This window comes from Ascaphus truei, chromosome 2, assembly GCF_040206685.1.
Source record: "Ascaphus truei isolate aAscTru1 chromosome 2, aAscTru1.hap1, whole genome shotgun sequence".
Taxonomy (NCBI): Eukaryota; Metazoa; Chordata; class Amphibia; order Anura; family Ascaphidae; genus Ascaphus; species Ascaphus truei.
In genome coordinates this window covers 483,749,459-483,761,971 of record NC_134484.1, presented here as the reverse complement: position 1 = coordinate 483,761,971, position 12,513 = coordinate 483,749,459, and the positions used below count along the sequence as shown (strand labels likewise).

Below are 12,513 nucleotides of genomic sequence, written 5' to 3'. Positions count from 1 at the left end.
TCCTGCTGGTAATCTCACCCCTCCATATTAACCACTTCCCCTCTGCCATGCCTCTTACCCCTTCCCTTCCACCATGACTCAACCCCTTTCTCTCCTCCCCCGTATTTCTCTCGGCTCTCACCCACCCGTGCCTTTTGACCCCCTCCTTCCCCATGCCCATTAACCCACTCTTCCCCATGCCCTATTAATGTGTACAGGAGAAGTGGGGTCGAGGTAGTAATTATACATTTTCTTACCATGCACCCCAAAACTGGAACAACCTACCGGAGACTCTCTCACCCACCACCAGTTTAAATTCTTTCAAAACTAAGGCTGCGAATCCGCTGCGGACGGCGGCGCGCACGGCCGCGGGCCACAAGACCCTTACCCTAATGATCCTTGCCCCCGCTGCCTCCTTCCGGCAGGGCTGACTACGTACTGTGACGCGTCAGCCGGCCAATGCTGTAAGATCCTAGTGATTTTCAGCGCTGACGCGTCACGTGGTACGGGAGTCAGCCAATGGGGAGGAGGGGAGGGAAGGAGCTAGATGGGAGGCACCTTGGGCGGGGAGCAGGGAAGGAGCTGCGTGTTATCAAAGTGTGTGTGTATGTATGTGTTGTGTGGGGGTAGTGGTGGGGGGGTGGACGGCACCACGATCAGACCCCGCCCCCCCCTCCCACTCCCGCCCCGCGTCGGCTCCCTACAGACCGCATATCGCGGTCTGTGCCTGTCAGCGCGCCGCCTGTCTGCAGTGCGGGCGCGCTGACTGAGGGAGCGGGGCCTTTAGCCTAAGGCTCTCACATTTTAATCTGGTCTGTAACTGTTACATACGCTTGTAATATATATTATCTTTAACTGTGCATGCAATGTCTTGTATATAATGTATACCCTGTTCACTTATGTAACTGTATTTGTAACCATGTATTATTTGTCATCTTAACTCTGTGCCCAGGAAATACATGTATTATGTATTATTTCCTGGTAAAACATTTTATAAATAAATAAAAATAAATGGTGAAGAAAGGGGGCTTTAGTGTGGGTGTAGTTAGTGTAACATTTTAATTGCAACCTTTGTTATTCTTAAAATTAAAATATACAGTATTTGCTTTTTTACATTGTATTAAGAATGAAATGGATTTGTATAAGAAATATGTTTCACAATAAATGACCTTGAACATTTTGAGGACTTTTGCTTTTTTGCTTTCTATTGGGTGTTAATATATTGCTGAATATTGTTATCACAATAAATTACTTAATACTCTTATGGTGGGAAGTATTTTTGTTATTGTCTAACCCTAGTTCAGGGTGTTGGAAACAATTCAGTACAAACTGTGACCTCCTGTCACACCCAAGTATTTACAGTGGAGAAACCATTTGCTTGTTCAGCCAGCACCCACAAGGATGGCCACTACTTAGACCTGGTTTTCACTAAAAACTTCTCTCTCTCCGACTTCTCCATTTCCCCTTTTCCTCTCTCTGACCATCACCTCATCTCATTTTCTCTCTCTCGCTTCTCTCCATCTCCATCTCCATCTCGCCCTCGTTTTTGCAGAAACCTGCACTCTATTAACCTACCAGCTCTTGATTCCACTTTACGCTCCTCCCTCTCTTCTCTCAGTTCCGCTTCAGACCCTGACAACCTGGTCAGGAACTACAACTCTGCCTTATCTTCCTCTCTTGATCTTCATGCCCCACTTTCTCTCTGCCGTCCTCGCCCTTCTAACCCCAGACCCTGGCTAAACTCCCACACACGCATGCTGCGTTCCTCCACTCGTTCCTCTGAACGCCTCTGGAGGAAATCTCATACGCTCGCAGACTTCATTCACTACAAATTTATGCTATCCTGTTTCAACTCTGCCCTCTTTCAGGCTAAACAAACCTACTTTTCATCACTAATCAACACACACAAGTCTAACCCACGCCGTCTCTTTTCTGTCTTTGACTCTCTACTCAGACCACCCTCAGCTGCCTCCTCTTCTTCCTCCATCTCACCTCAGGACTTTGCTGACTTTTTTAAGAATAAGGTGGAGTCCATACGGCAGAACATCCCATCTGTTGCCTCCTCCCATCCCACAATGCTTCCCAACTCTCCTCCTGTCTTTCTTGACTCTTTTTCTGCTATCTCGGAGGAGGATGTATCACTGCTGATCTCCTCTTCTCCCTCTACCACTTGCCCTCTTGATCCCATTCCCTCCCATCTCCTAAAACCTCTTGCTCCTTCTATAATCCCTATGCTCACACAGATCTTTAACTCTTCCCTCTACTCTGGTACCTTTCCTTCATCCTTCAAGCATGCAACCGTTATACCATTACTCAAAAACAGCAAGCTTGACCCTACCTGTCCTTCTAACTATCGACCTGTCTCCCTCCTGCCTTTTGCCTCCAAACTCCTTGAACGTCTTGTATTCTCTCGATTGCTACACTTTCTCAACACCTATTCTGTACTAGACCCTCTACAATCTGGCTTCCGCACTGCTCACTCTACTGAAACAGCCCTCACTAAAATAACTGACGACCTCCACGCTGCCAAAGACAGAGGTCATTACACTCTGCTCATATTACTCGACCTCTCTGCAGCATTCGACACCGTGGACCACCCTCTTCTCCTTCACATTCTCCATACTCTTGGTATTCGGAACAAAGCTTTATCCTGGATCTCCTCTTACCTCTCCCATCGTACCTTCAGTGTCTCTTTTGCTAACACCTCCTCCTCCTCTATTGATCTCTCTGTGGGGGTACCCCAGGGCTCTGTCCTGGGACCCCTTCTCTTTTCTCTCTACACACTCTCTCTAGGTGACCTAATCACATCTTTTGGGTTTAAATATCACCTCTATGCTGACGACACACAAATTTACCTTTCAACCCCTGACCTTACACCTGCTATACAGACCAAAGTTTCTGAATGCCTCTCTGGAATATCATCCTGGATGGCCATCCGCCGACTGAAACTTAACATGGCAAAAACAGAGCTCCTTATACTACCTCCCAAACCTGGCCCTACTACATCCTTCCACATTGCTATTGGAAATACGATCATTCACCCAGTAGCCCAAGCACGCTGCCTAGGGGTCACACTTGATTCCTCTCTCTCATTCTCCTCTCATATTCAAAACGTTTCTAAAACTTGTCGCTTTTTCCTCCGCAATATCACAAAGATACGCCCTTTCCTCTGTTACTCAACTGCTAAAACTCTGACTCAGGCCCTCATTCTCTCACGTCTCGATTACTGCAACATCCTGCTGTCCGGCCTTCCTACCTCTCACCTGTCTCCCCTACAATCTATCCTAAACACTGCTGCCAGAATCACTCTACTCTTTCCTAAATCTGTCTCAGCGTCTCCCCTGCTGAAATCCCTCTCCTGGCTTCCGATTAAATCGCGTATCTCACACTCAATTCTACTGCTCACTTTTAAAGCTTTACATTCTTCTGCCCCTCATTACATCTCAGCCCTAATTTCTCGCTATGCACCATCACGACTCTTGCGTTCTTCTCAAGGATGTCTTCTTTCTACCCCCTTTGTATCTAAAGCTCTCTCCCGCCTTAAACCTTTCTCACTTTCTGCCCCACACCTCTGGAATGCTCTTCCCCTCAATACCCGACTAGCCCCCTCGCTATCCACCTTTAAGACCCACCTTAAGACACATCTGCTTAAAGAAGCATATGAGTAGCACTGGATAATCATGGACACATGACACAAAGCTTGGCCTCCTGCAGACGCACTTACTAGTATTCCCTCCTACTGTCTCTGTACGTTCTTCCTACCTACCAATTAGATTGTAAGCTCCTCGGAGCAGGGACTCCTTCCTTAATGTTACTTTTACAGTATGTCTGAAGCACTTATTCCCATGATGTGTTATTTATATTTGTTATTTATATGACATGTATTACTACTGTGAAGCGCTATGTACATTTTATGGCGCTATACAAATAAAGACATACATACATACATACATACATACAGTGTGGGAAACAATTCAGTGTTAAGGGTCACCTCTTCAGAAACCAACAAATTCATGCAGGGAGAGGCCTTTCACATGGACAGAGTATAGGAAAAACGTTTCTTGGATGAATGACCTCACACCACATGATTCACACAGGGGAAATAATTTGCTTGTTCAGAGTGGGGTAAACCATTTTATACACAGTGGACACTCCTTGTTACGCCAGCAGATTTACACAAGGGAGCAACTTTTTATTTGTACAGAATTTGGGAAACATTTCAGCCCTGAGAGGCACCTCAACACACACCAGACAATTCATAAAATGGGATTACATCATAATCAATTCCGTAATAGGAGGACAGTCCTCAGACACCAGAGCATTTACACGGGAGAAACCTTTCTCATGTGCAGAGTGTATACAATGTTTCTCGGTAAAAAAACCTTGTCACCCAAGTGCTTACACAGGGTAAGTATCTATGTCTTTATTTACATAGTGCCATTAGTGTACATAGCGCTTCACAGCACTAATACACGTGACAATCGTTTAAATAACAAATAATACAAATAAAACATAATGAGAAGAAGTGCTTTAGACACAAGTAACATTTAGGAAAAAGAGTCCCTGCTCCAAAGAGCTTACAATCTAATTGGTTGGTAGGAAGAACGTACAGAGACCGTAGGAGGGCGTTCTGGTAAGTGTGTCTGCAGGGGGCCAAGGTTTATGTATGAGTTGTAAATTATCAGCCATGGAGCTACTCATATGCTTCCTTAAGCGGGTGGGTATTAAAGGTGGATAGAGAGGGTGCTAGTCGGATACTGCGGGGAAGGGCCTTCCAGAGGTGTGGGGCAGTCGATGAGAAAGATTTAAGGCAGGAGAGGGCTTTAGATACGAAAGGGGTAGAGAGAAGACATCCTTGGGCAGAACGCAAGAGTTGGGATGGTGTATAATAAGAAATTAGGGCTGAGATGTAAGGAGAAGCAGAAGAGTGTAAAGCTTTAACAGTGAAGAGGAGAATTGTGTGTGATACAGGATTTGATATGAAGCTAGGAGAAGGATTTCAGCAGGGGAGATGCTGAGACAGATTTAGGAGTGAGTAGTGTGATTCTGGCAGTAGCATTTAGGATACATTATAGGGGAGACAGGTGAGAGGCAGGAAGGCAAGACAGCAGGAGGTTACAGTAATTGAGACGGGAGAGAATGAGGGTCTGTGTCAGAGTTTTAGCAGTCGAGCAACAGAAGAAAGGGTGTATCTTTGTGTAAGAGATGTGTGCAGATTTGTATAGCAGGGTCTCCCACTGGGCTCCCCTTGACCCCGTTGGTTCCTCCCAGGTTCCCCTTCATTCCCTTACCTGTCACTACGGCTGTGACCGACAACGGAGAATGGGGAGGGCTGTGGGTGGGAACGGAGGCACGGAGCAGGTTCAGGAGGTGCCGGGAAGGTTACGATGGCGGCTACCTTTGCAGGGCACCGCCATCTTAGAGGCAATTGCACATGTTCGAGATGCTGCGCATTCGAAGGACAAGTGTGCAAATGGCGGCTAATAGGAAGAGGCTTCAAGCAGGGACTACATATACCATGAGCCTTTGGGACAGTCACATAGCGCGTATAAGCCAATAGGGCTCCTGAATCCTCCTGCTCTGCAGATAGATACTTTTCGTTTGCCCCAAAATGGAGGACATCAGGTGTATTTTTCTTCCTGACCTCAGGAGGCGCTATTGCAGCTTTTGCCAGTGTATTTCCTAGAACCCCAGCTTGTGATAGTCCTACCGGTGGGCATATTTTGCTTGTAGAGGTCGTAGCTCTCACAGGCATCCCTGTAGACTTTTTCTTTCCTTTGGTATGTTTTACAACATCAGCAGTACTGTGCACGCATTCTTTCTCCTCAGTGATACTGGATGTGCAGTTGCTAAGTAAAACTTCTGTACCTTCCTTGGGTCTCAGCGCATTGCTGGCTGCTGCAGTTCCTTGGCTCGTCTCAAAAAATAGTGCTCTGGCTGCTGCCCTTTTCCAAGGGCCACGTAGGGGCAATCCTCATCGTCTGAATAAGGCCTGAAGGGACACTGCTCCGTGTGGCTGGGCTCTTTACACCAGGAACATATTTTCTTCACCATTCTTGCAGAGTGTGTATTTGACTTCAGCTGGGCGGCCATTTTAAATTCCCAGGGTTTTTTCCCCCCCTTTAGGTGTACTCTTCACTTCAACCGATTTGGCACCATTTCTTTCACATAATGCTTGATTGTGTTGCTGCCCATTTCCTTGCTTCAGAAAAGGCATTTGCTTTACACCATTTTCTTGCTATGTGCAATCCCTCCGCTTCAGCAAAATAATTTTGTTTTCTGCTTGAGTTCAGTAATTTTCAGTCTCATCTTTGGGTATTATGGCATTCACTCTTCACACTTTGTGTATCTTGGGATTACAACATGCACCCAGACAGACTTTACTTGCAGAAAAAAGAACATTTAAAACAACTTACCGTAATTTTCTTTTCCTGGAACCGTGGCAGTGGGCACATAGTTACCCTCACTATTGGTTCCTTGCACCAGTGTTTCTCCCAGTGTTTCTCACTCTTTGACAAAGTCCCTTGTGGGATGAAACGCGTCAGAGGTTTCTAGCTTCGTGATGTTTGTCCCTTTTTTCAATAAATAGTCATTTTTGTTAGAGCTGCGTTTGGTCTTACCTACTTACCTCAGTGCACCGCTCCTTCCTTTTGTCGTTTCTCCCATTTGGGCACCCCAACCTGCGTTGCTCGCATCTGTTGTGATTCTTTCCCACTGTACTGGGGGTAGTGTTCGTCCTTTCCCCAGATTTTGGATATCTTCCCACCACTTTAATTCTTTTTTTTGTCTGTGGGTGTAACAAGATTCTTTGTCTTGTATCCTTGTGGTTCCCGTTCCATTGTTGTAAAAAAAAAATTGTAACGGCCCATTTTATGATGCTTAGTGTTGAAGCGAATTTCCCTAGAAGCGTCATGCATTCTTCTGCTGAAGTTCTGGTTGCTTTCCTGAGCTTCCTCGCTTGCAATGCTATGTCTTGCCTTCGTGTGTCTGGCAACGTCACCTCTCCTTTTGCCGTGTTGAATGCCACTCCCAAAAACTTTAGCAGTTGAGTGGGTGTTATGTGACTCTTGTCTCTGTTTATTAACCAATCGTGTTGTTCCAAGAAGGTTATGACCATCTTCTGGTCTTGTTCTAATTTCTTCTGACTTTTTTATTTTACCAAGATGTCGTCCAGGTATGGGTATATTTCTACCCCTCTTTTTCACATTTCTGCCACTGGTGGGGCTTGAACTTTTGTAAATGTCCTTGGAGAGGTCGCCAGACCGAATGGCAGGGCTGTGTACTGATAATGATGTTTGTTCACTGTGAGCCTTAGGAAACTTTGGTGTCTCCTTGATATGGGCACGTGTAGATAAGTGTCCCTTAAATCTATCGATACCATCCAGTCTCCTGGTTCAAAGACACCATCTTGAATTTTCTTATTTTCAAGAATGTATTTACCTTTCTCATGTCTAGGATTGCTCTGTATCTCCTCAAGACTTTTGTACTAGGAATATTCTGGAATAAATTCCACCTCCTCTGTCTTCCTGAGGTACCTTCGTTATTACTTCTGCTTATAGTAACTTTTTTTAAACTGAATTCATTTGCCTTCTTTTTGCCTTGGTCTGTACCCTTGTTGTTAGGCACATATTTCTTCTTGGCATTTCTTTGAACTCTATGCTGTATCCCTGACGAATGGTTTCCAATACCCATTTGTCCTGTTATGTTTGGGCCCATGTTGCAGAAAACTGCGTCAGTCTTCCTCCCACTGGCAACTGCTGGGCCCTTTGACCTTCATGCGAATTTGTTCTTGACAAATGATCCTCTTCTTTCTGGCGCCTCGAAAAAGCCGGTTCTGACCGCCTCTCCATGTTTTTTGCCTTGAAGACGATCTGCCAGGTTTATATGCTTTTGCCTCTTTGTACTGATTTCTATCAGATTGCTGGAAACTGAATCTTCTGTTCCTGTTTTCCTGTGGCAAAAAGCTGCTCTTACCTCCTGATGCTTTCGTTATTATAGCATCCAACTTGTTGCCAAAAAGGAATTCTCCTTCAAAAGGTAATCCGCATAGGCTATTCTTTGATGCTGCGTCTGCCATCCATTGTCTTAGCCATAACGCCCTTCTTGCTGACACTGCTAAGGCCATAGATCTAGATGCTAATCTGACCGCATCCAAAGAAGCCTCCGCTATGTAGTCTGTCGCCCACTTTACTTCAGACAGTGCCTTTTGGATAGAACTTCTTTTTACATCTTTGCTAGTGCCTCCTCTATGTTGGCAATCCAGACACGCATTGCCCTTGCCGCAACTGTAGTTGCTATGGCTGGCTTACAGGCTGTCCCCGCTGTGACGTACGCCTTTTTTAATACGTAATCCATTTTCCTATCCATAGTGTCTTTTTTTTTTTTTCAACTTCAAATTTTTCTTTATTGGGGTCACATCATCATACATTGTATCACATCCCATTGTGTTACTTCCCCCCAATAATATTTTTTTAATCATTTATCGGGCTACAATAACTGCCACAGTACAGGACAAGGACAACACTTACAGGACAGACAAGACAAACCAGACGACGGACAGGGGGGGAGGGGGAGGGTCGACCCAGGGTGTTCCTGCTGACGTGATGTCTTTTACGGGCTTCCTGTCTGTCGTGCCTTTTTTTTTTTTTTTTTCCACTTCAATTTTCTTTATTGGGGATACACAGTCTGACAATATATCACAGCCCATTGCATTCCCATCCCCCAACATCTTATTTTCTTATTCTCTTTAATAACATCTGTCACGTATTAAGGCTACTTTGTTTTAAGACAGAGACAGTACATAAAAGACAAACAGGACAAACCGGACATCGGACAAGAGGGGGGGAGGGGGGGAGTCTGCTCCAGAAGTTTCTGCCGTCGGTGGGTCCGTTTATGAGTTTCACCGCCTTCTCCGTAGAGGTGGTTCTGTTTACAAACCTGTTTCTAGTGCTAGTTAATCACCTTGCCGTTGTACAGTAGGGTCGTCGGGTTGTTCCTTGATACTTAGGGGGCTGTCTTCTATCTGTACGTCTCTATGTGTCTATCAGGGGAGAAACCATTCACATGTACAGTGTGTAGTAAAAGCTTTTCTGTGAAGAAACAACTCCTCATCCGTGAGCGGATTCATACAGGGGAGAAACCATTCCCATGTACAGAGTGTGGGAAACAATTCAGACATAAGGTAAGCCTCTGCAAACACCAGATGACTCTTACAGTTGAAAAACCATTCACATGTACAGAGTGTGGGAAACAACTTAGTATTAAGAGCCGTCTCCTCATACACCAGATGACTCATACAGGAGAAAAACCATTCACATGTACAGAGTGTGGGAAACAACTTAGTATTAAGAGCCGTCTCCTCATACACCAGATGACTCATACAGGAGAAAAACCATTCACATGTATAGAGTGTAGTAAAAGCTTTTCTTGGAAGACACAGCTCCTCATCCATGAGCGAATTCATACAGGGGAGAAACCATTCATATGTACAGAGTGTGGGAAACAATTCACAGTTAAGAGCAGTCTCCTCATACACCAGATGATTCATACAGGAGAAAAGCCATTAACATGTATAGAGTGTGGGAAACAATTCAGTACTAAGAGCCACCTCCTCAGACACCAGATTACTCATACTGGGGAGAAACTATTCACATGTACAGAGTGTAGTAAAAGCTTTTCTACAAAGGCGGAGCTCCTCAACCATGAGCAGATTCATACAGGGGAGAAACCATTCACATGTACAGAGTTTAGTAAAAGCTTTTCTTGGAAGACAGATCTCCTCATACATGAGCGGATTCATACAGGGTTGAAACCATTCCTATGTTCAGGGTGTGGGAAACAATTTAGTAAAAAGAGCCACCTCCCCAGACACCAGATGACTCATACAGGGGAGAAACCATTCACATGTACAGAATGTGGGAAACAATTCACAGTTAAGAGCAGTCTCCTCATACACCAGGTGACTCATACTGGAGAGAAATTATTTACATGTACAGAGTGTAGTAAAAGCTTTTCTACAAAGGCAGACCTCCGCAACCATGAGCGGATTCATACAGGGGAGAAACCATTCACATGTACAGAGTGTGGGAAACAATTCCGTACGAAGAGCAGTCTCCTCATACACCAGAGAACTCATACAGGGGAGACACCATTAACATGTGCAGAGTGTGGGAAAAGCTTTTCTCAAATGAGCCACCTCCTCACCCACCACAGGATTCATACACGGGAGAAACCATTTCCATGTACATAGTGTGGGGAAAGCTTTTCACAGAGGATCAGCCTAATTACACACATGAGGATTCATACATGAGATACAATATGTGATTGTTCAAAGTAGGGTTGGGCAATATACCAGTAGCATAGTAATACTGCAGTAATAAAAATGGAGGGTAAAGCAATACTTGCCTTACTTCTTACCATGGCATTCCTATCAGCAGCTGCAGAGTGGGGGTGCGTCTGGCAGAGAGGCGTGGGTGTGGGGACTGTGTCAGAGAGAGGACTGAGTGTGGGTCTGTTAGAGACAGTGGAGTGGGATCGAGTCTGGGAGCTCCTTTACTTTCACATGCTGCAGCTATAAGGAATCCTCCTGCTGGTAATCTCACCCCTCCATATTTACCACTCCCCCTCTGCCATGCCTCTTACCCCTTCCCTTCCACCATGACTCAACCCATTTCTCTCCTCCCCCCGTATTTCTCTGGCTCTCATCCGTGCCCATTAACCCACGCCTCCCCATGCCCTATTAATGTGTACAGGAGAAGGGGAGTCGAGGGGGTAATTATACATTCTCTTACCATGTACCCCAAAACTGGAACGACCTAACGGAGACTCTCTCATCCACCACCAGTTTAAGTTCTTTCAAAACTAAGGCTCTCACATTTTAATCCGGTCTGTAACTGTTACATACGCGTATAATATATATTATCTTTAACTGTGCATGCAATGTCTTGTATATAACGTATACCTTGTTCACTTATGTAACTGTATTTGTAACCATGTATTATTTGTCATCTTAACTCTGTGCCCAGGAAATACATGAAAACGAGAGGTAACTCTCACTGTATTATTTCCTGGTAAAACATTTTATAAATAAATAAAAATAAAATGGTGAAGAAAGGTGTCTTTAGTGTGGGTGTAGTTAGTGTAACATTTTCATTGAAACCTTTGTTATTCTTAAAATTGAAATATATTTGCTTTTTTACATTGTATTAAGAATTAAATGGATTTGTATCTATACAGTATGCACTGGGCGGTGGCTTGGGTAGCGACGGGGGGCAAGGGCAGCAGCCGCTGCAGTACTGGTAGTGGGTAAGGAGGGGTCACGCCGCAAGGGACGTGGCTCCCGATTCCTTACAATTGGTAGTGCAGCTCTCTGAAAATAAAAAATTAGTGCAGTAAAGTGCATGCTGTATACTGTAAAACAATCTGTGCCATTCTTACCTGTATCATACTGTACTTGGTGTGCCTGTACTTACCATACTACAGTACAGTACTGTACTACCTTCCTGATGCATGCCCATTACGCTCTATCACAATGGGCAACACAATTGCAATATGGTCGATATATTTATTACATCGTTCCACGGTGAGTACATTGTTCCAAAAACTCAGTATGCCTTGCGCCAACTCATCCTTTTTTGAGGGTTTGACCACTTTTCGGATATTATCCTTCAGCTGATGCCGGACCATTTCGATAGAATTGAAGTCTGGCAATCTGTCATTGGAGGGGGAAAAAAAGGAGAATTAGTTAGAGAGATACACAGTAAACAGTGGGAAAAAACGAGACACGGTTACCGTACTTACTCCGCTGGCGTCTTCACCCAGTTGATATCGCAGGCAAGAATATGCGCAGTTGATGCACCTTTTTACTTACAGTACACCATAAATGTTTTTTTTACTTACTCCACCAATAAAAAAGTGCTGCTTGTTTTAAATTGTATTCATAAATATATGTTTTTACTTGCTGTACACCATAAATGTTTTTTTTACTTACTCCACCAATAAAAAAAAAGTTGATTGTTTTAAAATGTTTAATTGTGTCTCCTTTTATACTGTAACTAAATACTGGCATACCCCGCTTTAACATACGCAATGGGACCGGAGCATGTATGTAAAGTGAAAATGTACTTAAAGTGAAGCACTACCCTTTTTCCACTTTACAATGCATGTACTGTACTGCAAACATCATATATGTGCATAACTGATGTAAATAATGCATTTGTAACCAAAATAAATACAGTTGGCTTTATTAAAAGAAAATCTTTTTTTTCTTACTAGTGCTGGCAGATGCAAAATGGATGAACAGAAAATTAGGTAAAAAATGTGTAGGAAGGATGAAAGAGAGGGCATATCTTCTACTGTACAGTATTTTTACTGTAGCACAAAACACAAAGCGATAAACAGCACTCAAAATTGGAATAACAAATGACTAAATGCCAGGTGCAGCAGGAACAAGAAAAACCCTAATTCCCCCTATAGCAGTAACCAAATATCAACCAATGTTCCAGCATTCACTGACTACCGAAAAATTGTCAACCA

At 44.2% G+C, this 12,513-nt stretch overlaps 1 protein-coding gene across 1 annotated transcript in view; it reads left to right on the top strand.

Moving 5' to 3' along the window:
- Positions 1-10,328, top strand: part of LOC142488314 (uncharacterized) — a 57,718-nt gene extending 47,390 nt beyond the window's left edge. The window contains exons 7-9 of the mRNA XM_075588681.1: positions 4,125-4,351; positions 7,897-8,016; positions 9,051-10,328. Of these exons, the coding sequence (XP_075444796.1) occupies positions 4,125-4,351; positions 7,897-8,016; positions 9,051-10,228 (1,525 nt within the window). The 3' untranslated portion in view covers positions 10,229-10,328. The remainder of the gene's footprint in view (positions 1-4,124; positions 4,352-7,896; positions 8,017-9,050) is intronic.
- The last annotated feature ends 2,185 nt before the right edge of the window (positions 10,329-12,513 follow it).